Source organism: Aulonocara stuartgranti (genome assembly GCF_965226115.1).
Source record: "Aulonocara stuartgranti genome assembly, chromosome: 10".
Taxonomy (NCBI): domain Eukaryota; kingdom Metazoa; phylum Chordata; class Actinopteri; order Cichliformes; family Cichlidae; genus Aulonocara; species Aulonocara stuartgranti.
In genome coordinates this window covers 9503663-9530327 of record NC_138946.1, presented here as the reverse complement: position 1 = coordinate 9530327, position 26665 = coordinate 9503663, and the positions used below count along the sequence as shown (strand labels likewise).

Here is a 26665-nt window from a genome sequence, read left to right as displayed (position 1 = left end):
TTTCTCAGTATCATAAAACATTTTATTTATTACACTCACAACAAAAAGAAAATATACACATAAAATTATAGACTGCAACTTCTGGAAATGTAAAACAAAAGCAGCTTTTGACAAAACAACATGTGAAGAATATGAGCTTTTCCATGTTTCGGTCATGTATGTGAAAGTGCGCAACAGTGGAACAGACGAAAAAGCAGAATTTACAAGATGAGCTGCAATGGACTTTTTCAATTATTAGTGTAAAGACTTGGTGCGCACAAGAAGTCCATCTTCTTTCAGTCCAGCTGTTAAAGCCATGTGCATTCAGGCACAGCCTCAAAAGAACATACTCCAACATATTTACAACACAAACTCCCGATTATGGGAAGAATAAGTGGCTTTTAAAATGAGTTACAGCTGAGGGGTGAAGGAGAAAGGTCTGACAGAGTGCTCGACATGTTTTCTCCCAGTGAAGTGCAGCAACAGCGTTTCACTCGTGTTCGCTCTGTTTGTTCAGAGAAGTGAGGTGAGAAATAATTAATCCATCAAGAAAAGCCAGCAGGGCAGCAGAGCACACGTTACATAATTACAGCGATTCTTATTAAGCTCTGCTGTCAACTCCTCAGAAAACTAAATGTGCCTCGACTTTAAAGGGTCAGTTCACCCAAAATTAGAAACACACTTTCATTCTATGCAGATTATTTTTGTTTAGTTTACTCCCCCACCCAAAAAAAAAAACAAAAACCAAAAACCTTCCATCCTGGGAAGTTTTCATTAGAAGGTCCCCACATATTTCCAATTAAATTATCAATGGTAAGAGGGTCTAGAAGGAAAGTCATTTTTCAGAGCTCCCCAAACTAATTAGCACTCACCTAGAGGTGCAGCAATTATTCAGTAAATCTAGATAAAGAGGAAATTAACGGGCAAACTTTCTGATTAGCCGATCGTTTTTTTCTGCGACAGTCATTTTTCACTCTTTGGAACCATTAAATAAGCCAAATGAAATCCTGAGAAAATGATCCGTAGGATTAATCGAGAGAGTACTAAGTAAATGCCCTGCGTGCCCCTCCATCGTGTCCATGTAAGAACAGCAATCTCACTAATAGATAACACTACGTAAGCTTTTTAATTTGGGTGTACTAGCCCTTTAAATTTTGCACTTTTGTGCCTGAGTACAGCCCACATACAGAAACTCTCCAGAGCAGATGTGCTGACACACCACATCAGGAACACAGGTGTTACTAATAATTTAAACAGAGCTACTGCCTCAGTTTCAGCTTTTCAATGCTCGCTCACTCACTGCAGACTTAAAACATGGAATAAAAATAAATAAATTTAAAAAAAAAAGGCAGTTGTTTTAGTGGTGTTTGAATCTGTGGGAGTGGAGAGGAGCAGGTGTGGATAGAGTCCAGTAAAGCTAACAAAGATTTTTACAGAATCAAGAGAAGACCCAAACTCAGACTGCTCCTTTAAATTAATAATAACTGATGAGCTGCCAGGTGTGCTGTATGTGTGTCAGTCTCTGCGGGCAGAGGCCCGTTGCCCTGCAGTCACTGGTGTTTATGCAGATGTTGAACTGAAAACACCTGCCTGAGAGTGAGGGTCACCGCGGAGGCTGCAGTGTGCTATGAAGTTTCAGCCCACAGACTGCAGCGGCAGCTTCATAAACCACGTTACTCAGTTGATCGCTTAGCCTTTTCAAATGTCAAATAAAGTCTGACGCGGCTGTTATTAAGAGCGAAGACATTTACATGACTTACAAGGAAAGCTAATGGTTCACCTTGAGAAAAAGAACAAAAAAAAAAAAAACTGTGTGTCTGAAACGAAGCGTTTGAGCGGTGGATAAAGAGAGCCGAGTGGGTGAAGGAAGAGGAGAAGGTGCTGGGCCTGAAGGGCAGGAAGACTGAACTCAGCATGAACAGCACAGCAGTAGAAACACTAAACTCTTATTGACAGGCTACATATTATTTACATATATATGCTGTAGACAGGCCAGACTTAGAAAAGCATTTATACACAAGGAATTAAATAAAGTGACTAAAAAGCACTGCAGTCCTGCTTCTATGCACCTAACACTGTTAGAAATTCAGTCATTAAACAAACAGCAGTGTCGCCATTAGTACGTGGCTATTAAATAATGAGACTAACTGACTTACGTAAACCCAGTGCTGCTATATAACAGCCACACTGACGAGCAAAAAGCAGCACCGAGGGGTCAAACCCCCGAATGAAGACAAACCCAGAACAGAGAAAAACAACTTTAAACGCAAACGGTGATGTTGTTTGTCTTGAAGGGAGCAGCTCTGTTGTTTCTGCACAACATGAAGTGACGCTCTTAACAGTTATTTCATTAACTTCTGCCATGGTCCTATAATAAAGACATTCAGGAAACTCTAAGAAAAAAAAACAAGTGTTTGTTTTCAGTTCATGCATAACAAATAGTTTCTACTCTACAGCTGTGTGTAACTAGCATGTGTGTCCTCTCCAGCCATTATTGCATCGTTATTATGGCGTGAAGCTGGCGCCCTTCTGCGCTCACCTGTCAGCAGGTAGACTCATGTCATCAGACAGGAGCTGCTCTCCTGGAAGAAGTAAGGAGGAAAAACACGCCAATCTGTGTGTTACTCATAACACTATTACAACACAAAATCAGCATCTGAACAGGAGACAAAAAGTACCAGGAAATTCCCAAACATCTGACTATTAAATTATTTTAGCTATCAGTAATCCACAAATATACAGATGAGGGAAAAAAACAAAACAAAAACTGCCAGGGTCGAAATCATTAGTCTCTCTGATGATGTGCATCCTTTTTGCTGGATAACAGTCTGCTGTCTCACACACCACCCCTGTGGGATCCCACTCACCTCATCCAGTTGTTCTCATGTTTTAAAAAAAGTAATAAAAAGAAGTGGTACTAATACTCATCAAATATAGTCGCCCCCCAAAATCTGCGGGGATTACGTTCCAAGAGCACCAGCGAACTGTGAAAACTGTGGATTTTGGATGTGGTCAAAGAAAATGCCTATAAATGCCTTTAAAATAGTTTAAACCCTAAATATGCATTTGGGCAGCATCATAGGGCTTTAAGAAGAACAAAATGAAAAACACAAGAAAACTGAGCAAAACACTCGAGATGGCTACACGTGGTAAACTGATGATGCAGGAATGCTGGACTCCATCTGCCAGAGACGCAGTAAGGAGAAATGAATAACACCCCTGGACTGGCTACCTTTAAACCTCCTGCTTCTGAATACAGGGGTGGTACACCATCCCAATCTGCCTTCTCCTTAAAAAAAAAAAAAAGAATAAATAAATAAAAAATAGTAAAGGATGTGCAAGGCTGTACATGAACGATTATTATTTAGAGTCTAAGGAAAAGTCTGCGAACGACTGAAGCTGCGAACTCTGTACATGACTGTACATGTATACTATACACGCACATACCAAAAAAGCGCTAGAGCAGAAAGAGAGGGAGGAGTGTGTAGAGATGATAACCACCAAAGAAAAAAGGGAAACATTAACAGATTCTGCAGAATCTGAACAATGATTTTAGTATCTACATCATGCACCTTGGCTCTGCCTCATTTCATGATGTGTGTGCTGGTTACCTGTGCAGGGTGGAGTGTGGTTGTCGTAGCGAGAGTTGTTGCTCTGCAGGGCCTCGTCCTCAGTGTCGCTGTCGCTGCTTGTAGCCGTCACCAGGACAGATGCCGGCTGATCTGCAGACGAGACGAGAAAGAATGAGACTGTTACACGTGTGCAGAACTCTTTAAGTTCCAACTTCTCAGGCACGCTCATAATTCAGTGTTACAGAATTCTTATTGCGGGAGTATAGGGTGTCTGGCCCATTGCTACGGGCCATTCGATCCCTATACAACTGTTGCAAGAGCTTGGTTCGCATTGCTGGCAATAAGTCGGACTCGTTCCCAGTGGGTGATGGGCTCCGCCAGGGCTGCCCTTTGTCACAGATTCTGTTCATCATTTTTATGGACAGGATTTCTAGGCGCAGCCAAGTAGCGAAGGGCTTTCACTTCGGTGGCCTCAGAATCTCATCTCTGCTTTTCGCGGATGATGTGGTTCTGTTGGCTTCATCGGGTGAGGGCCTCCAGCTCGCACTAGAACAGTTCGCAGCAGAGTGTGAAGCAGCGGGAATGAGGATCAGCACCTCCAAATCGGAGGCCATGGTTCTCAGCCGGAAAAAGGGTGGAGTGCCCACTCCGGGTCGGGGATGAGTTCCTGCCCCAAGTGGAGGAGTTCAAGTATCTCGGGGTCTTGTTCGCGAGTGATGGGAGAAGGGAGCCGGAGATCGACAGACGGATTGGGGCTGCAGCTGCAGTAATGCGGACGCTGCACCGGTCCGTCGTGGTGAAGAGGGAGCTGAGTGTAAAAGCGAAGCTCTCAATTTACCCGTCGATCTACGTCCCTACCCTCACCTATGGCCACGAGCTGTGGGTAGTGACCAAAAGAACGAGATCACGGATACAAGCGGCAGAAATGAGCTTCCTCCGAAGGGTGGCTGGCCTCTCCCTTAGAAATAGGGTGAGAGGTTCGGCCATCCGGGAGGGGCTCAGAGTAGAGCCGCTGCTCCTCCACATCGAAAGGAGCCACGTGGGGTGGTTCGGGCATCTGACAAGGATGCCTCCTGGGCGCCTCATGGGGTTGGTGTTCCGGGCATGTCCCACCAGGAGGAGGCTCCGGGGCAGACCCAGGACACGCTGGAGAGATTATATCTCTCGGCTGGCCTGGGAACGCCTTGGTGTTCCCCCGGATAAGCTGGAGGAGGTGGCTGGGGAGAGGGAGGTCTGGGCTTCTCTGCTTAGGCTGCTGCCCCCGCGACCCGGCCTCGGATAAAGCGGATGAAGATGGATGGATGGAGAATTCTTATTGAATTGATGGATTTCACAGACCATCAGTCAGAATAGGGGAATGATTCCTTTTTTAAAGTATGCTGAGTGCCAGATGTTCTTTTTTAATTAAAGAAAGTATCATCAAGCTTCAATTTTGCAAACTTGTACCAAGACTAAATTAGACTGACTGACGGGGACACGGCCTTGTAGCATGACGCACAAAACCCTGCCTGGTATACAGAGAGCCAATCCAAATCATCAAACACAATCACTCCTGAGGCTCACAGTTAGAAGGTGAACCAACCTTCACATGACAGCAGCTGTGCAGACGGCACCTCCGGCAAGGACTGATGGGAGTTTCCTGAGCTCTCAGATTCACAGTCCAACGCAGCTGCCCTGCAGCGGGAAGAAATGAAAGACATATGGGACCCTGGCGTTCCATTACACGGCTGTCTCTTGCAGATATAATTTTTCTTGTGCGTGAGGAGTCTCTGGGTCGTACCCCAGGCTCCTGCTGCCACAGTTCTTGCTTGAAGCCATGTAGCTCGATGCTGCCAAGGTGAAGATGTCTTCCCTGGACCCCGAGGCCCCGTATAGCTGTTGCTCCATCGTATATTGCTGCTTAGAGGTGGAGGGCTGCTCTGATGCGGTGCTGAGAGACACCAGGGGTCCCTGGAGGCTGTCAGCCTTCAGCACTCCTGGAATGAAGACAAAAGCCAAGTCACGTGATGGAAAAGTGGGAATGTGCTAAGAAAAGATAAAACAGGGAGCTGAGTGGGTGTGACCATAAAGTAATATTGTGTATTATTTTTCTAAAAAAAAAGCCCTGCTGGCGAATCCCAGAACCCATCAGTCATTAAACTGCAAATCAAATCTGGAAGCACTGAAGACACTGTCATAATAAGTTTCCTTAGAGCCTGAATAAAAGAAGCACTAGCGTAAGCATCGTCTTGAGGAGTGTGCAGAAATCTCTAAGTTCGACCTTTTTCAGCATGGCTTGCTCGTGATTCATTAAAATCAGAAGAGTTTATCTTCTTTGGAACATGAAAAGTGTTTCTTGGGAATCAACGTCAAAGATCGTGGGACGTTCAGTTTGAAAATTCCACTATGAATAAGTTATAAATGCCTCTGCAATGAAGCAGGATTTTGTCTCATCCAGGTTCATCCTGGGTTTTCTGTACCACGGAGGAGGTTCACACTTCTTATCAGGGTATATCAGCTTGGTAACTTAAACTGCGAGCATAATTAGAGATCAACAGATATGAAATCACCGCCTGCTGATTAATTCCTTGGAAAACAGCATCACCATTCCTGGAAAAACCCTCGGACCACTGTGTGCAGACAGTAATATCTAATTTCTTTCCATTTCCCTGATGATCAGCAAGAAATACAAATTCTCGGAGACAATTTTATTGTTTCATTATTTTTCTGTTGGCTGTGAATAATTTTTATTGTTCTACAAGCAGAGCACTTCTTTGTATTTGTTGACCTTACATCCAGTGTGCATGCAAAACCAACTTAAAAATTTATTTAATAAAATAATTAATCTTCGGTATCTTTACACATATTTACACAGTTGGCGCACTTTCTTTCCAAGCTTCAAATAAGTTCAATTTCATTAACATAGTAGCTCTTTTATTCAGAGCTGTATGTATTAAATTAATGTAGAGTGATTGGTTATCTCACATCGCTGACTCATCTGGAGCAGCTGTGTTACTTTTATTCTGTATTATGGCTTTACTTGCTGATACACTTAACAGTGTGATTGTTCAGATGCTGGCAACGCCAACCATTTTTACGTAAACGTTCATACGCAGATCAGGAAACCCTGGGATAACTAAAAAAAATTCATAACCAGCTTTGTGTAACCACTCATCGTGATCGCCAGTGTTGGGGTAAGTGAATCCCTTCATACTGCAGGTTTAGGAGAGTGTATAATGTCTTTGGATATCTATTTATTTTGATCAGATGGTGGTGCTACAGAATGTTCAGTGGATAATAAAAACCACTGTGATTTGCTGCCTTAACTTTATACCTCGTGAAAACCCTACTAGCAGTAACCCTTGTTTCCCTTTTCTGAACCAAACAGTGTCTGCTTATAGAACAAAATGACTGGGTTTACTGCAGGTGGTCTCCGCCTATACAGTTACCCCTGAAAAAAAAAAAACTATTCTAATGGTCATTAAACTAGGTCGTGTCAAAACTAATCATTATGGGTACAGGGGAGGTCATCACATATTGTCTGTATTGGGAAGAGAGTTACGATGATTTTTTTTCCCCAAATGAAAAACCTCATTTAAAACCCTTTAAGGGGTTTTTTTGTTACCATGATATTCAGAGTGTCTTAAAGGTGAACTAACTGCAGGCCACACCATAATACTGATATGAAAAGTTTTAAAAGCTCAACCTCTTAAACCACAATATATAATTTATGATGATTACATGACTCATAAAGGGGAGATCATGAACTGCACGTCTGAAGGCTAATCTAATAAAGTCACCTATAAAAGTCAGGAATCAGATTTTTTTTTTAAATTCTTATAAAAGAAAAGTGTTACTGTTTTTGTGTCGATGTTAAAACATAAAAGCAACTAAAGAATCACAAACTATTTTAAGTCTTAATGAAGCAGTACAGGGGAGAGTAAATATAAAAATCAACTGCAGAAACTTCAGGATCCATCAGGTGGATACTTGACTGAGTAAAGTGCACTCAAGCAGTCAAGCTCTGCACCCTAAATTTTCAGCACAATCACTGTTGATTCTCTAAAACAAAATCAAAAAAATAAATAAATCAACCCTTCTCTATCCATATTTTGTCTAAACAGTTGTAAATGTTCACCTGAAGTGACGAAGTAACAAACAAATGATCACCTGACTCTGCCGTTTGTCTTTATTGCACTTTAAAGATCAGTGTTTCGGTTTTACAACATCTACTGTTCACGTCATTCTCACAGATTTGAATTCGGTTTTTTAGGACAATGTTACACCTTGGCTGTGATTTTATGCAGGTTTAAAGGAGAATAAAAAACAAACAACAACAACAAGAATACACTTACCCTCTGCTCCTCCCATCCCATCTTTAGGATGCAGGCTGAGCTCCAGAGCAGCTTCTGCTCCCCTCAGGTCTTTTTCCATCTCCTCTGGACTCCTCCTCTTCACAACCAGAGAGCTGCTGTCCAGGACAGGAGACAGAGACTTCCTGGCTGCACACAGAACACAGACACACAAATGTAATAATAATAATAATAATAATAATAATAATAATAATAATAATAATAATAATAATAATAATGATAAAAACCATATTGATTGTGCCAGCAGAAGTCCCGTGAGCCTTGTTATCTGGAGTTTAATCTAAAGATAGTGAGGCAGGCCTTCCTGGCTTAGTGTAATAGGGGAATATGGAAAGTAAACTAATCCATCTCTTCCTAAGACTGTGCCAAAACAAAAACAGCATAATCTGTCCTGACAGAATAGAATCTCAAAAAGTCCAAAATTTCTCTGGGCACATTTTTCCAATGAAAAATTAGCCTGAATATCATCCACTGATGTTTCCCAGAGCTAGCAGGCAATATTACAAGTTTTATGCAATGATTAGGGTTTAAAAGAGTTTATTTCCCTTATAAGCTATAAATAAAGCTACAAATGATGTAAGGTTAGTTGGATCCAAAGAAGCAGCAAATATTGACTTTCAATGTTGTAATTAAATGGTAAATGGCCTGTATTTGTATAGGGCTTTACTTAGTCCCTAAGGACCCCAAAGCGCTTTACACTACATTCAGTCATCCACCCAGTCACACACACATTCACACACTGGTGATGGCAAGCTACATTGTAGCCACAGCTGCCCTGGGGCGCACTGACAGAGGCGAGGCTGCCGGATACTAGCGCCACCGGGCCGTCTGACCAATTCCCAAAAGACACAGAAAAAAAAGAAACTGAGGCTATGCCAACCTGTTAACTTGCTTCAGTCTCAGCAAGAGCATGTTAACCTGTTAGGTTTTAGCTTAGTGGATTCTGAGAGTATACGTATATCTGAGAATATAATGTAAACATCCTGTTCAAAAACAGTAAAATTTAGACCATGTAACATGTAACATATTGGAATCATATAAACACTTGGCAATAAATGAGTAATAAAAAATACTGGTGGCTCCCAGTGCTGTCCCTTAGCCTTGTAGTAGATACACTTGTGGTAAAATCCTATGTCGCCTTATTCTAATGTCATTGCATTCAGAATATTTTCAGAAAACTTGACCTCTGACCTTGAGGTTAAAGTCGCCAGGCTTTGAAGTTGTCTGAGATTTTTAGTAGATGTACCTGTGGTATCAATATTTGAAAATATTAGGCAACTTCCTTCTTGAGTTATCACGTTCACAAACTCGGGTGTCCACACCGCCCACCCAGCCCACAGCAATAGCTCATCAGCCTTTTGCAGCTGATGGGTAAAAACGATATGTGTCAATTTAATATTTTGCAGTATTTTATGTTTCTGACCAAGTCCGCTTAAAAATGCTGGCCATCTGTAGTGCATTAATCTGCACTCTGCAGGCGAGTGCGATTTTTGCGACACTCGAGTATAACTTGGAAAATATTAGCTTATAACCAACTGCTGTTGTTGTTTAGCCAATTCATACTACTTCGCATGTGGCCGCTTTCTAAAAAGATACATAAAACCTGATTAGGTAGAACGGCAATGTCCAACTTGTCACTGTTTTCAAGATTGCAGGGCAACATGGTGGATTTTTACAGTGATGAACAGCTATACCTATTCAATAGATTTACTGTTCAAAAGCTAAAGAAAAAAATATCTGTAGGTCATCATGTACATTTTCTGTGATCTCCCAGCACAGATACGATGCTCTCTCTCTGTTATGTTCATTTGCTTTTGCAAAGCACCCCCCCAAAAAATTTTTTTAAACAAAAGTATTCGGGACAGCCCTACATATGAGTACCCTTGACAACTGACAGTGTGGCAACCCACACAGATTGTCCTCTCTATTCCGGTTTGCACATTTGCTGTGTACTTTGTCCACCAGAATAACATGCCATGCAAAAAGAAGCAGCATAGTTTTCACACAGCTCTTCATTTCTACAATGTTTTTTTCTTTTCAAAAAGAATTCAATAAATTCATTTCCTCAGGCAGAGATTGAGATAATCAAACGGACCAACTGTAGCGTGGGTAACCAGATAACTCAGATTCCCTGTTTGGTTGAAACTGTCACTGTTTACACATTAATACTGAACAGCTTGCAACAGCAGTCCTCACCGGGGCGGCAGGGTCTGGCTCGAGTCGCAGCTGCTCTCCCCACCAGGTCAAGCTCGCTGGGTTTATGACAAGCTGCCATCTCTGAATCGCCGTGATGAGACGGGAGCTCTTCAGCACCGAAGGCCCCAGATGGGCCAGGCCTGGGCTCCGCTGACCCCCGCACCTCCAGCACTTGACTCTTGACATCGGCCATCTTGCTGCGAACCTCAGCCATCTGAGCCTTGAGGCGGATGAGGACCCCCGAGTCCGGAGCTGATCGTCGCACCACCTGCGGACGCCGCTCTCGTTCCTTCCTCGAGTGAGGATGAGCTGAAGACACAAGAAACAAGTTAGAGAAGCAGATAAGGTGAAGCTCCAAATATACAGCTTAAAACTATGTTTGGGGCTATGGTCGCAAGCTGCATGGTGGTTCGGGGACCAATCAGAAGCTTCCCTGTTGGTACTGAGAAAAAGTTAAACATCAAATGTACCTAAAGTCTTTTCACAAACTGCATGGCAGTTATGCTAAGTTCGGTTTAAATTCTCCAGATACTCAGGAAAACACTTCAATATTTCCTTTATTACCTCCTTTAGCAGAGGATAGCGTCCTATAACTCACAACAAGTGGTGCAGATCACATAAATGTTAATTAACAGTCTGTTTCCTATTTCACGTAATAAACTGCTGAACTAAAGGTCTCAATGTGGCAAACATCTTATTTTACTTTATATTGTTCTTTTAATGACCTGCAAAAGTACGTAAGATGAGATTTTTGTAGTCCTTCAGATCACTGTCGTTTCAGACTTAATAACATCAGCTGTTACAAGGTGAGAGGGTAGTTTGTTGCCCTAAAAACTGTTTTTCTCTTTCCACCTTTCTTCAACGCTTTTAATCGAACAGGTCAAGAGAAAGTGGTTACAAAAGGATGCTGGTGGTAATGGTTTTGACCAATTTTTAAAGAAAAAAAAAATCCACAACAAATTAGCTCCAATGTTTCTCCTAGCAGAGGTGCTGGGACAATATTAGTCCCAAGAAAACTGATTTTGGTCTTTTTCTTTGTTCTTTTCACAAAATTCTTGGCGTTCGCTGCACCCTTCTTTCTGATTCCTGTAAGTTTAATTTTCCCACCCTGAAAATGAAAAGTTTGGTCTAATGTATTTCTTCTCCATAGAAAGCAGCAAAACCGATTCATATCGAAAGCAAGTTCAAATCCATCAAAAGAGAAAAAGGATGAGACTGATAAGAATCAGCATGAGGCTCTCTGGTAATCTTGTGCAAACACAGCGTTTATCCCCAAAGCCTACAGAACATCCTACATGTGTTTTCTATACTTAAATATGTTGAAACCAGTGCTGTTTACATGCTAACCTGTGACCTTACAAAGTGTTTTTTATTTTGAGGAACCCCTGTGTCAGAGTTTGAGTAATGACTCCCAGTTTAGTGGGACTGATATTTTGTTAGCGTGCCTACAGACCTTGGCTGTGGAGGAGAGACACCGGAGGCCGAGGCTGAAGACCCCACAGGGATTCCACGCTGCTGCGCTCCTTCAGATCCAGCAGCTGGATCAGGATGACCGGGTCGATCTCCAGGAGGCTGTTACCACCTGGCCCAACAGCACCGGTGGCGGTGGCGGCAGCAGCAGCAGCGGAAGCTCCACTGCCACTAGTACTACGACCGGCAGCAGCTGCAGCACTACGGTGTAATGATCGCACACTGGAGTTGGAACCGCCTGCAGATCAGACACAAAAACAGGGTTTATATGGTTCATGTGTGGCTGTGCTTAAATTAAAAGAGGAATAAGGGGTTATTTAAGTGATTATTGCTCCATTTCTCCTTCCAAATATTCATGTTTATGTGTTATTTGAGCTGTTTCTTTATGTTGGAGATCTGGTGCTCTTCATTGTTACTATAGGTAACTAAAACTAAACTAAAAGGCATTGTGAAAAACCTTTCAGTTAACTGAAATAAAAACTTGATTCAAAAGTAAACGTCTATAGGATATATTGTGTCCTTAAGTTTTTAATATGGTTAAATTTGCCAACAAAAAGCCTGAGGAGGTTTTAGCTGTCTGAACTTCTTAAATTTTTTAAAATACTTTTTTTCCCCCTTTTTTCTTTTTTTAATCTTTAGACCTACTGAATCTGGGATTCAAGTTTAAGTGAAGCTCAACAGAAACACTGATCTGGTTTCAAGCAGCAGTGAGACATGTTATTATCTGTACAGCCCACATGAGTTTCTGACTGGCCAGTTTCCAGCTGCTGGGAGAGAAAATTCTCTAAAGGTTTTCCAGACAAAGAAACCTGCATCAAAAACAGAGTTACAAAACAGGCTGGAGTCTCTCGCTGAATTGTAACCTAATCATAAAAAAATAAAAATTACTCCAATGTGGGATGTAAACAATATGCAGCAAAGATATGTTCAACTCTGACATCTAACACCCCCTCCCCACACATGTACACACACGGACACCAAGTGCTTCTATATCGGCAGGCTGCGAGGGGCATGGTGCACCAACACTGACTCATCCTCTTCATGCCTTTCAACACCAACACAGTCAAACACGCCTGAAGGAGCCGCTTTGAGGTCCACCATCATATTGCTGTGATCTGCCTCTACAGTTGTCAAACAACACAAATAGATTCCTAAAATTCTCAAACAGAGGCTGACTTTTATTTGCCTCAACTGAGGAGACAACAGGGCCTTTATTTGAGAAAGGACAATAAATATTTGATGGTTACACTCCGTAAATGGAGGGAATTGTTCAGTAAACCCACTGGGCTTTTGTAGCAACTTTTAGATGAACATTTTTGTCATGAAAATAATCAGATTTAACGGTTTAACTGCCCTACTGAGTTACAATGAGAACAAACACCATATTTTATTTAAATAACTGAAACATATTCATTTATACTATTAACCACAAGTTACAGCCCTCTAAGAAGAACTCAAGCATTTAGAAATCTTTTTTTTTCCTTTTTTAAAATCATGCTTTCATGTAATATGAATTAAGACTGGCTAAATTGCACTTGTATTTTGATTTAAGAGCTTCCATTTGATATTTCTAAGTAAGAAATAGAGGTTTATAATCAACTTTAATGTGTGAAAATGTCCTTATTTAGAACATCTGCTGTAAATGGACAACATTAAACCTTGAGTAATGTGCATATTTAATATTACTTTAAATTGTGTTCTGCTTTATAGTCATTCATTATTGATTTCTCCTCCTGCTGATTTATACTTAAGAACAAATTAATGAAAGCTTATTTCAGGACACAATTTGCAGGGGAAAAAAAAATAAACAGTTCTTTGTTGTTCAGCAGCATAAATCATGTGTTCACAAATCATGGTTCTAAGTTTGTTTCTGTTTGCATAGGTTAAATAATCCTTCAAGAACATAACGATAAAACTGACATCTGACATTTTTAACACTGCTGTGTGTTAAAAAAACAAAACAAAAACATGTCAGCTGTGGGAAACTCAAATCAAACAGTTTTATGAATGTTTTAAATTATACCCGTGGCTCCAGCCAAGTCATCAGGAAGCTCTCCTTCTTCTGTGTCCAGGTTGCCGATGAAGTCGACATCATTCTCCCCGGACCTGTGAAAATATTTCTGTTAGTATCCATTTCTTCGGCTTACCAAAGAAACCAAAGCCTTCATTATCAAATTACCACCAAGCACATTTTTTGTAGAAAGTTTCACAATAAAGCCATTTGTGCTCACATTGTCTCCTCGTCTATGTCATTCTCCTCAGTGTTGCTGGTGGCTGTGGAGCTCCCTGAAGTGCTGCTGCCATCCAGAGGGTTCACCTCCTCTTCTGTCAGACAGTCCACCTCCAGGTCACCGTCTGACAGCTCCTGGACAACAGAGGAGCCAGGCAATTAATGAGCTGTATCTCGTACAGGAAGACGCTGGATCCCAAAACCTCCAGCTCTTATTCATTTGATTTTTAATTAAAATTCAATGAAATGCCCCATAAAAAGAAAATTTTAACACCAATAAATTAATAGCTTAATAAATAAAATACCCAAATAATACTAGATAATTAGTAGTTTTTGACATAGTCATAACACCTCCAGTGAAAACATGATGCCCATCACCTAAGAAAACCTGTATAAGCTCAGCTATGCACAGACACCCTCTCGAATAAGAAAACATTAAGAAGCAATCAGCTGTTTTTTCAAAGTCAAGCAGTATTTTCCATCCTCACATTAGAGTCATCGTGTTGCGTCCTCTCTTCTTCTTCTCCTTTCTTATTATTGCTCAAAGTGGTCTGAATCTCATCGTCACTCTTCACCGAGCGAGGGTCTCTTTCAGAGGTCGTGGTGCCCGCAGCAAGCCTCAGGTCAGGAGGCGAGGAGCTGCGTGAGGTCTGACGGCGAAATAGCTCGATAGCGAGCCTCTGGAATCAGAAATACAGAGATTCGGGGAATATTATTTAGCTCAAAATAAACAGACACTTAATTATGGAAGCAACTCCAACTAGATGAGTCAGAGTGACTCAGAGACTTTGGCATCTTTGAAAACTTTGGAATCTGTTTACTCTAAAACAATGGCTGACGAGAGTCAGTGAATCCTAAATTCAACAAACAGTAAAAAAACAAAACATGCCTATAAATACAGAACACAAACACGGACAGACAGAGTACCTCTTTGAGATTGTTGATCTGCTGGATGTAGCCACTCTGGGCCGACTCCAGCTGGCTGATGTACCAGTACTGATCTCGGCACTTCTGGAAAAAGGTAGGTGAGCGAACCTGATAGCTGAGCAAAGAAAACCAATGATACTCAGTCACACTGGGATAAAAGATCTCCAACTCAACCTGATTCTACATGATTAGAATTGGGCGTGCGTGTTCTCACCGGAGGACCAGTGTGTCTGTCTGCATGTTCAGGTATCCCTCACTGGCTAGAAGATCAAGCCTGAAGAAGCGGTTGTAGCCCCAGCATTCACCGACCTCAAAGTCAGAGGCAAACTCCCGAATTATGTTCTTTGTGGGGTCACTGGAGGCCTGATGGACCATCTCCACACGGTACTCATATCTACGCATATCAAAGAGCATATCAACACACAGGAAATGCAGCAAAAGCAGAACTCATCCGGGACTTTTGAGGATGTATTTCTTTAAAGAACTAAAAGACAGTGAACGGATATTTAACACACCAAACTAGAAGTGATTAGTTTTTCAAGCCACAAGTATTATTGAGTCCAAGTAGGATCACCTGATTTTGGTATTAATCGGCTAAAAATGACAAAATTTGATGCAGTTTTCTCGTTAAATATTCAATCAGGGGTTCCCCTGTTGCTCCCCTGGTTGAAGTGGTAACACGTCTTTAAAACATGAAAGAAAAAGTATTATCTCCTCACTGATGCCAAACTCATTTTTCAAATATCCTATATCATGTAATGTAGTGGTTTTTGTTATACTGTGCATCTATTAGGACCAGATTTTCATTTCATTTTAAAACAATCTTGACGGTTTTATGAAAAACACTGGCTGCATTATAACTGAACATTTTTAATCTATGTGTCTTCCTGCATGTTAACTGTAAATTATTCAAATTGGACTTGAAAATAAATCTTTTACGCAAGTCAATTTAGCCCCAGGCTTGACTGTAAAAAAAATAAATAAAAAATTGTCACAGAAAGAAAACAGAGCAGAGGAGGAATTTATTGAAAGAGCAGTCAATGTACAACAAAATATTACATACTTTGATGTTTCGGGAAGTCCTGCAGACAGTTCGAGGAACACAGACAGATAGTTTCCACGAACCACACCGTTACCGTCCTGCAGAAACACAGAGACATGTGCTGCTTTAGCAAAGACAACGTGATTTCTGTCTAAATTACTACAGTCACAATAACCAATCGATGTCAGCTAGAACTGCAGCCAGGTTTTAAAAGGCATACATCAACTCACTGGGTAGACTTTGAGTCTCCAGCAGAGGCCAGAGATCTGCAGGGGAGGGCTGTAGACCGGGTCAGCCCGCTGCCTCAGGGTGCTACAAACAAACATATATCAAACGAGCTGAAACCCTATCAGGATGTTTTGATAGATTTCCCATTTGAAGCTTTTAACTGGTTATTTTTACTCTGACTCATTTTATTTTGCATTTATATTTGAGTTTAACTTGTAACATTGTAATAGTGTGTAAAGAGATTTTAATCTCAAGGAACTTAGTTAAATAAAGGCTAAATAAATTTTTAAAAAGTACCTTACATTTTTCCATAGTTTATAAAATCCTCAACAAAATTTAAGGATGGTGTTTGAAGATAGGAAGAAGCTGACAGTATGTCAGAGTGAGAGTTCCTTGTTTGTCTTCTCTATGACCAAATGCAGCCTCAGAGATGATTTACCTGAAGTTGACTAGAACAAAAGTGCTGGAGTCATAGGCAGGAACCAGCTCACTGAAAGCACAAAGAGGAAAGATGACTGCACATAAAAGCACAATAATTAACCTGTAGTTTACAGTCACTGTCAGGTTATTTCCTTTAGTATTATGAGCCATAAAATTTAATCGATTGATTAAAAAAAACAAAAAAAAAAACAAATGGGAATCTCCTGCCACATAACATTTATTATTGATGATAATTTTTGTTATCCCTAGTAGCTAAGGCATTTCGTTGCATCCTCCCTGGACCGTGAAAAGCGTCTGGTGTTGCAGCTGAGGATATTACCTAGTGAAGTCTGGAGGGACGGGCGTGGTGACGAAAGACTGCATGGGTTTCCGGTGGACCTGCTGGAACATGAGGAGGATCTCTGGGCTCTTTGAGATCAGTTCGCTCTTACTGCAGGAGTGAAGCTGTTCAGCATACACACAATTCAGGAAAATCATCTCGTTACTGCCAGCAAGCAGCTGAACAATCGATGATGTGTTGATTTTTGCTCAGAAAAAATAAACAGTTAACTGAAATTCAACTAAATGTTTTACTTAATTCAGTAACAAAAGAAGCAAAGTCAGAATATAAAAGTTCATTTCTTAAAACAAAAAACAGTCTCCCACCTGACCCCCTCAAAATCTGATTCTTTTGTAAAAAAAATAAATTGTAATTGTAATTCAGTAAAATGTTACATTTATGCTATGAATATCTATGAAAAATAGTAAAGTGCAACTTTTTTGGAGTCATTTTACAAAATAACTTCAAGATGGTAAATGAGATGACCCATCCCTCAACGCTGCCAGTATTTCTGTATTTAATGTGCTGTAATATTTTCTGGCTGCTACTCTTAGTGCAGAAAAGCTCATGATTCATCACATCACATTGTAAGAAACAATCGTGCAAATGCAACATGCCTGCTCGCCCGATTTGTCGTGCAACATGCTCTGCTACTCAATAATGAATAAAAGAAGTTCCCACAGTGTAAAATAAAGCACTTACAGTGAATTCTCACCAGCTCTGCAGCCATTACATCATACTTTTGGTTTTATAACTTGCAGATGTATTGTTTGGATAGACCTCAAATTAGTCGTTTCCTTTTTAAAAACAGTTAACAGCACAGTTGAAACTTTTAAAATATTGCACCAGACACTTGCTATAAGAGAGGATTTAAAATATACCTTGACCTTAAAGACTGGAATAGTGTTGAATCAATGAGACAGCATGTATTGCTGTATTGTGTGTGGGGTTTCTCAGCTTTAATATTACACAACTAACAATATGCAGTAGGAAAAAAATGAATGGAGGCTTTGATCTGCTGCAGACGACCAACCTGATGCTCCACCTCCTGCAGCAAAGACTCCAGCAGCTCCGTCTCCTGGGTCAAGGACGTCTTCTGGCCTGATGGGGAGGAACGCAGTTCTATTTTCAGTACTCTTGTGCTGAATGTCAGCCCTGATGGAAGCTGCTGAGTGAGAGTGTGTGGGAGTGCAGGTTGTGTATGTGGGCGCCAAGTGCACGGATCCACTCAGTCCAGATAAATATTTCATATGTATATTACCCGCAGCTATAAAGGGCGCCTCTCACTGCTTTCAGTGGGGAGTCTGCGTGTTTTGTTGGGTGAAGGTCTCGACCTTTAGACACATTTAAAGCCAGTCTTGCAACAACAAGAAAACTAAACACTGCCATATGTCTTTAACCTGTTAAAATGATGCTTATTCTATTGGGAATGCATAACCAGGTGGCGACAGAACTGGGATTAATTTATTTAACTGCTGAATATTAATTAATGACTACAGTTAGTAAGGGTGACCCTAACGTACCATTCTCTTCAGATAACTCTAAATATGTTTTTTCAGCAGTTTCATCTCTTATTTTTTGCAAAATACTGCTGAATGCTCCTTAATTCATGTTTAATGATATTTTAATGGTAAAAAGATTTTATGTCACCCCGTCAGCAAAACATTCATTTTTTTAAAAATACTCCTGGCTCTGTATGATAGCCGAAATCTGGTCATCTCAGACATGCAGTTCTGTCTGTGAGTGCCCAAGCCCCACCCGCCTGCTTTTCAGCCAATCGGAAGACAATTGTTTGACCTTGTTCTAAACAGAGTTTGAACCATCTAATGGGCTGCAGGACATTTTTTTGAACAGTTAATCGTGCAAAGCTACTCTAGTGAAGTCAAAAAAATGCAGGTGAAAATGAGAATAATGTGTCCTCTCCTGCAGCCTAAAAGCCAGTCATTCAATTCAGCTTACCAGAGTTCTTTCAGTATTTTTACATAAAAGTAGGCAAGGTGTTCAGACATGGAAATAATGAGCTTGAAAGTGGTCAAAAATGTTTTTAAAATAAGATTTGAGGTCAGCTCTTTTTCAGATAAAAGCAATGCACTGAAATGATGTGTAATTAATTAAATTGAAGGTTAAAATGTATATAAAAAGCTAAAAAAAGAAAAAAAAAACATTTATCTGGACATCTGCTTTTGACAGTGAGTGTGTGCACAGTGTGAGTCCTACCCATGAGGGTGATGAGCTTATTCTTGAGCTGGTTATCCAGACGAGCGATCATCATTTCCACGGCGTTACGTATCTCTCGGACCCTCTCGTCTTTTGCACCCCTAACTGCCTCAACGTTCCTCTCCTGAACCATCAAACAAAACACACAAACACACTGTGTTAAATATGCGTTCACTGTGTCAACTTCACTGACAAGCTTTTATTAAAACAACAGTGCCATCTGCTGGATGTCAGCAATACAGCACGCCCATACTGTAGGCTGCGGATTTGATATCATTTTGAAGTCTAATCCTGTGTGTTGATTAGGACTGTTGTTCAATTCAATTCAATTTTATCTATATAGCGCCAAATCACAACAAAAGTTGCCTCAAGGCGCTTTATAATGTACAGTAGATACTTTATTGTTGTGGTCGCTATATCACAATGTCACATCTATCGTTGGATGTGAAGCATAGGAAATTGGGGGTAACAAAATAATTCAACTTATATGATTTATCAAGATGATATTTCATTTTCGAATGGAAGTATAATCACAATATACCTAGAGCTAAAATTTGACCACTATGATAATCTGGGATATGGAATTCAGATTAATGCAGTCCAAAGTTTTTGGTCTAACAGACAAACATGAAGGTATCCCGAGGCTATAGAAGCATCCTAAAAACTCTCAGGATACATCATTCAGTAGACACACAAACCAACAAAGTCAGGCACAATCACAGAAAGCATTTAGCCTTTTAAACAGGAGAGTGAGCTCATCCTCTCGCAGGACGTATTATATTCAAACAAAAAGCAAAAGCAGACTCCACAGACACTGAAACTGAACACAAGCTATGACGCAAACAGACTGAGTGTTTTTGCCTTGTAACTGACTTGCACTTATTTCAGCATTTATGGGCATTTTAATTTATTGTGTTATAGTTTATTATTATCTATTCTTTGTTTCACCTTTCGTCTCACTCTGTCCATCATGTCAGGTGACACGATACGTGTGAAGAAGCAGTTAGAGAGTGGATGCTTTCATAAGAGAGATAGAGAAACAGGCAGTCTTCATACAACTCATCTATGTGTATCTTTCAGGAGTATCATGATAACAGTTCCCTGAGTTCACTGCTGTTTGCTTTAATGTCACTGCTCAAATTGAGAAGGCCAGAGTGACCCTCAGGTGCTCCTGAATCCCACCACCGAACTACAATAATGTAGCAGTGTAATCACACAAATAATGACCAAGAAACACTGCAAAGTGCTTTGTCGGGACATTTCATGCTGTACCCAGTTGACATTAATAACCTGAAACTTTAAAGTGGGCCTCAGAGGTCCTAAGTTAAAACAATTTCCACAGGCTCTTTGACTTAAGCTTTCCTCTACAAGTGGGTCATTAATTGGGCTCTATGGATTATGGAGCTGATTTTATTTCTTTGTGCAAAACAAAAATGCTAGTTATTTTTTATATTAATGTCAGAAAATAAAAACATTTATGCATTTTCTGCATCAAAAAATGAATGTGTATAAATTCCTATGGCAGACAGTGTAACACATTGGCTTATCATAACAGTGGCATGTAAGATACAGCAATACATATAAAACCTATTCCTTCAGCAGAGAATCTAAACTCTACTTAAAGCAGCATAACTCATCGTGGTAATCTAGACCAGCGGTCCCCAACCTTTTTTGCGCCACAGACCATTTTATGCCCGACAATATTTTCACAGACCGGCCTTTAAGGTGTCGCGGATAAATACAACAAAATAAAACTAGTACCAGTACCGAAAAAAAGAAGATTTATTCATAACACACGTGAAATGACCCAGGAAGACCGAGTTAACGATAAAAACGATAACAAAATAACGCTGAAACCCGATAAAACCCCTGAAAACCACACATTTCACACCTGAGCCTCAACTCTCGCGGCCCAGCACCAAACGACTCACGGACCGGTACCGGTCCGAGGCCCGGGGGTTGGGGACCGCTGATCTAGACAGCTAAGAAAGGACACCTTTGTAATACTGAAAACTGAGTTTGCCTCAAGATAACTCGCCAACCCATTAATAATTCTTCATAGTTGAGGGAGAGAACATCCCTCAAGTCCCATGAATGTCAAGAAGAATTCAAATATGTACTAGGATATGAATCTGCAGTTAAAAAGATTTACTGAAGAGGTGAAGGTGAAAAGTGATGAGTGCACGAAACAGAAGGAGTTTGATCTGACAGGACAGTAAATATCAAACTATTGAGCATTTGTTGTTCATAAGAGAAAAAGCAGTCCTCACCACTTCCTGCACCAGACTGATGAGCTCCATGAGGCGGCGGCGCAGCTTGGCAACCTCCTCCTTCACCTTGGTCACATGCTGCTCATAAATCTCCACCAGGGGCTTAAAGGTGTGGCCGCCGTGCTGGAAGCAACCAAAACAGCAAAATTCACCGGACGCCATCTGACTTTTATGTAGCGGAAAACTCATTAATGAGAGCGTTTCTGACTTTGCCAACTATTATATAAGTGAAGCATTACCATGCCTCCCCACAGGGCACACTGGTGACAGATGCATTTCTTACAGGTCCAACAGAAAACACTCAGCTTCTCGTGATGGTTCTCACATCTGCAGAGCAACAAGACAACCACTGTTTGTTTCCCACAACTGTACCAAATTTGATTGTTATTCTCTGAGTTGAGCATCACAGAGCATGTATAAGTAACCCCAACCAAAAAAAAAAAAAAAAACCAAAACCCTGACAAATATAAAACAATGGTGACACAGAATGAACAAAACTTCTTAAAATAACTTTTCATAGTTCTGGCATTAAGATTTGATTTATGAAGAGAAATTTAAGGAAGACAGGGATATAAAAATGACAAGAACACTTTCAACTCAGAAAACAGGACTGGGACTGAAAGACACTTGTCAAGAACTCACTTGTCTTTATCGTTGTCCTCATGCTTGGTGAGGCTGCAAAGCTGCAGGGTGTCCAGCTGCTGGGTGACCTCCTCCGCCCAGCGACAGTTGACAAGCTCCCTCAGCTGAAGTGGAGCCCTGTACAAAAGAATGCACACACATATTTTAATAACTGCATAGCTATTCTAACATTATGAAGCAGATCAGAAAGTTATCTTGAGGCTTTTTGTCTGTTTCGCTACGTTTCATCAGTTTTATTGGTGTTCTCCTTGCCCATAGGATATACTAAAGAAATAATATGCTTATGTCTTGCTGAATTAACTCACATCGAATTCATATGTATTCCACGCTGTTACATTGTGAGTTGTATAGCTCTTACACACTGTTTTTAGTCATTACTCTGGTCTTACCAGGTACCTTATGAGTTCAAACAAAATTCACATGGACCATGAATTATTCCACCAAATGTGATTAGTTATATGAAGTGTGTGTGTTAGCAGGTGCTTACCGACAGTGTGGACACTGTGCTCTCTGCTCCGTCAGCCATCGCTGTTACACAGGAGAGATTTCAGCTTAAATACAAGCAGCACAAACAGTCTGCCAAAGATTCATGATTCAGGACATTTTATATTTTTTTCTTATTTGTACATTCCTTATAAAGACCAAGAAAAACTAAACTACACAAACTGATCCTACTGAGTGTGAGGATAAGCAAAGACTGACTCATGTGAATCATCGGCATCCCACTGCTGCACTGTTGACCAAATATTATTGAAAGGGAACAGTAACAACTGTGGTTACTGTTGGTGGTTATTAACTTGATAAGTCATCTCAGTATTTATCAATGTAGCTATAAAACATGAAAGAAGTAGCGGTGGCAGCACGTGACCGATCCCAAAACCAGTCACCATCAAATTTTACAAAGATAAAAATAACATGTATAAAATAAAAACGAAGATCTTACACACATAACGGTGGGCTGAAAGATACACAGGTGTGCTGGACAGTGTGTAGTTTATTATTTTTTAAAAAGTGCTGTCTGAATGTTTGTGTGTTCTTTAAGGGTTTGGATAGTAAGACTGGAAAAGCTCTACATAAATCCCAACTGTGTGATTTAACAGACTTATCTGTCTCATCGCTTTATCATTAATGGCTCAATCACATTAGAGTAAAAATAGGACATCAACCTCATTTCAAGTTGGAAAAAAAAAAAAAAAAAAACCAGCCTAATGCCTGGTGACTTCCATTATTTTATTTATTTATTCCCCACATTCAGTGATTGATTTCAAGTAGTTGCATGAAAACAGTTGGTTGCCCAGAGGCTGAGCGTGAAACACCCTCAACCAGCAGGTGACCACTTTTAATCACAAGGTGGCTGCACAGTTTGGCTGCTTGGAGGCAACCTCTCAAATAATTGTGGTTTAAGTCTGATTCTATGATCACTCACGGACAGGTTGGCGAAGTTTTGCAAAATCTGCTGTCTATAAAAACGGACTAGCAACATGCTGCAAGCAATCTGAGTCAGTCTGCGCTAATAAGCATTTGCAACATGTGTTTCTGTAACAGGGGACTCGACAAAAATTGTTGGCAACTGGTTGCATTTGGTTTATATTCCTCTATAAAACCAAGGTTGTCAAGTACGTATGTTGTTTTGTGGCCCTTGTCTTTGAAACAACTATTAGAAAAGCAACAAGACTGTACGTTCATTGCACATAGTCGCAGTAATTTTGGTCACATCACAAAATTGATTAGATAAAAACTAAGATACTTGTAAAAACTGAATGCAGAGTTGTGGAGTGAGGAGAACATTTTCTGATCGCTGCTATGTCTAAACAGACTCACTCGTATACAGCTGAAGCAGCAGAGTTTGGAGCAATGTGGACAGAGGCGAGCATCCCTCAGTTTCTCCATGCAAATGAAGCATCGAAACACCTCAGCAATGCTCTGCACAGGGACAGAAGAACGTTTTAAACCGACTACAGCCACAGAACTCAAGACCACAGATTATGAAGATTAAACCATGCACATTACATGAATTTGGTAAGTAATACACTATACAATACAATATATAATGTAATACATCATAGCAGTCTAACAGTGAAACTGACCTCAACACTTTGCTCATCCATTTCAGCCAGTTTGATGTTCTGGGCCTCACAGACAAGTCAAACAAGTATTCTAAAAAAGAAAAACAGTATAAGGATATATCAATAAACAAACTGTGCTTTAGTTGGACAGTTGAAAGTAGGCACCTGACATTTGAGATCAAGGTTTGCAGGATTTGAAACCTCACAAGCATTTCAGAAGGTTTACAGATGTGATGTAGAAACTTGATGGCTTTACTGCAAGCACACTGAGAATGGACCCCTAATTTTTGCTTTAATTACTTACATTTCTTAAATAAAACATCACTGTATAGAAATAGTTTTTTAATACAATTTAGTAATTTTAAGTATTACTAAAACAAATAATATTACTTTTTAAAATAAATACATCACTTAATTGTTAAGTTTAAATCTATACTCACAAGCCACTTCATTATTACCCCCATTCAACTGGTAGTTAACACAAATATCTAATCAGCCAAACACACAGCATCAACTCAGTACATTTAGGCATGTAGACATGGACAAGACGGCCTGAGGAAGTTCAAATCGAGCATCAGAATGTGGAATAAAGGAGATTTAAGTGACTCTGAAGCATAGCTGTTGGTGCCAAATGGGACCTATGACTGCATAACACGTTGAACCTTGAAGCAGAAGATCAGATGACCACACCGAGGACCACTATTGACAGCCAAGAACACGAAAATGAGGTTCACCAAAACTAAACAGGACAACAGAAGATTGTTGAATTTAGTGTAAAAAATTGGTGCTATAAAGATGTGGGGGACATTTTTTTTGGCACACTTTGGATCCGTCATACTATGTGAACGTCTTTTAAACACCACACTTAGTATTGTTGCTGACTATGTTCTAAAAGGTGCTTCTAATGAGCTAATGTGCCATGTGAAAAAGGTCAAATCCCCTCAAACCCGTTTCTTGACCATGACAACAAGTACTCAAATGTCATTTACAGTAATCAGTCCAGTACAGTACCTTTGGGATGTGATGGAACAGGCGATTCACATCATACATGTGCAAATGAAACACCTGCAGCTGTGTGATGCCATCATGTCACTATGGACAAAATCAAAGGAACGTTTCCAGCTATTTATGCCACAAAGAATTAATGCACTGCTGAGGGCACAAGGGGGTCAAACCTGGTACTAGGAAGGTGTAATGTAGCTGGTGAGTGCATATGGTCCGGCATGTCTGGAGCCTTTTTTGCAACTTTAAAAAGCAATTTACTCAAATGCTTAATAAAGAGAAAGTAGCATAAGTTGTATTTATTTATTTTTATTATCATTTAATTATTTCTTGTGAAAGCAAAAATGGCACATCTTTTACTTTGACATATCGTATATTAAATGGGGTTTGGAAGGTCTGGCCACATAAAAATCCAGGAATGTGCGGTAGTAAACAGCAGTTTTTTTCAGGTATTTTTTTAATATTATTATTATTTTTATTTAATATCCGAGTAAATGGGGAAAACGATCAAAATTGTCACCCCTGCAGCTCTAATCGATACTCAATAGTTGCACGTGGTGAAGATGAATGTAAACCTCAGTAACATCAGTGCAACTGTGTCTGTAGAGCACAACACAAACAGCGGGCTCGCCTACATTAGCAACAACATGACAGTTGTTGTGAACGGCAGCCTGCAATCTGTGCCAGAGGCCCAGCATCAGCAGACACAAAACCAGTCCGACAGCAGCAATGGCAGCAGCTATAGATGGAAGGAAGATATACCCTGACAGCAGCATATAGCAGGATAGCCTGAATACAAAAACATATATAAGTGCGTGTATGTATATTTATATATCTAGAAAGAGAGAGAGAGCTTTCATAGCTAGCTTGCTCGCATTAGCAGGGTCGTTCACTCACCTAGACGGAGAATCGGCTCTGTCCACCCCGCTCGATAAACAAACCACGGCTAACGGCTACATTATAATATATTACAACACCTCCGTCGCGTAAAGCACCGCAAAAAAATAAAAAAGACTAAAGTGCTACTCAGATTTAGCTGCGACAAAATAGACCTCACACTGTGCCGCACCAAGGATGGTATACAGCTGCCTTTCTACCTAAGCTGAAGATGTAACAGTGGTTGGTGAGAGGCTGTTTGTCCCCTAGCAATAACCAATCGAATGGCTTTTTTTCTTCTTCTATTAATTTTATGTGTTTGCAAGTGACAGAAAGTCTGTGGGGCTTTGCCGCCCCCAAATGGAAAGTTTGGGAAAGTACAGCGTAAACCTAAGGCAGGGCAAAGCACAAAGTGTACACTGTATATCGTAAACTGTATCGTATACTATATATAACTGTCCAATATATATATATTAGTATATTAATAATATATACTAATATGAATATATATATATATATATATATATATATATATATATATATATATATATATATATATATATATATATATATATATATATATATGTTAGAGTGAGACAGTTCAACTGCCAGACTGGGAGTAGAGGAAAAATTTATCTTAAAACCTTCTCTTTAAACTGCTGCTGTGTCCACAGTGTTCGGTCTACAGCTATTATTTGACCCTCAAGACGTAGCCATCGTTATTCTCTTTCCAACAGTGTGTCTTCCAAAGCTCAGAGATGTAAACTTTTTGAACTGTGTGGATCCAAGTAGGGGGATCACATTTCAGTCATTCAGTGATTAAAAGAATATGAACT

The 26665-nt window shown here is 40.3% G+C and overlaps 1 protein-coding gene across 1 annotated transcript; it reads right to left on the bottom strand.

Annotated features, from left to right (window-relative positions):
• On the bottom strand, positions 1-26111 carry trim37 (tripartite motif containing 37). The gene is made up of 26 exons (XM_082547856.1): positions 25851-26111; positions 23973-24042; positions 23707-23808; positions 22373-22413; positions 21886-22002; positions 21483-21570; positions 21244-21366; positions 18974-19097; positions 17790-17857; positions 16757-16881; positions 16436-16486; positions 15999-16080; positions 15790-15866; positions 14941-15120; positions 14727-14841; positions 14288-14479; positions 13801-13934; positions 13593-13675; positions 11553-11807; positions 10100-10408; positions 7886-8032; positions 5332-5527; positions 5134-5225; positions 3591-3701; positions 2519-2561; positions 1-2372 (listed from the first exon to the last, which is right to left on the bottom strand). The coding sequence occupies exons 2-26, from the start codon at positions 23991-23993 to the stop codon at positions 2363-2365; spliced, it is 2886 nt and encodes a 961-aa protein (XP_082403982.1). The 5' UTR covers positions 23994-24042; positions 25851-26111; the 3' UTR covers positions 1-2362.
• Positions 26112-26665: the final 554 nt, after the last annotated feature.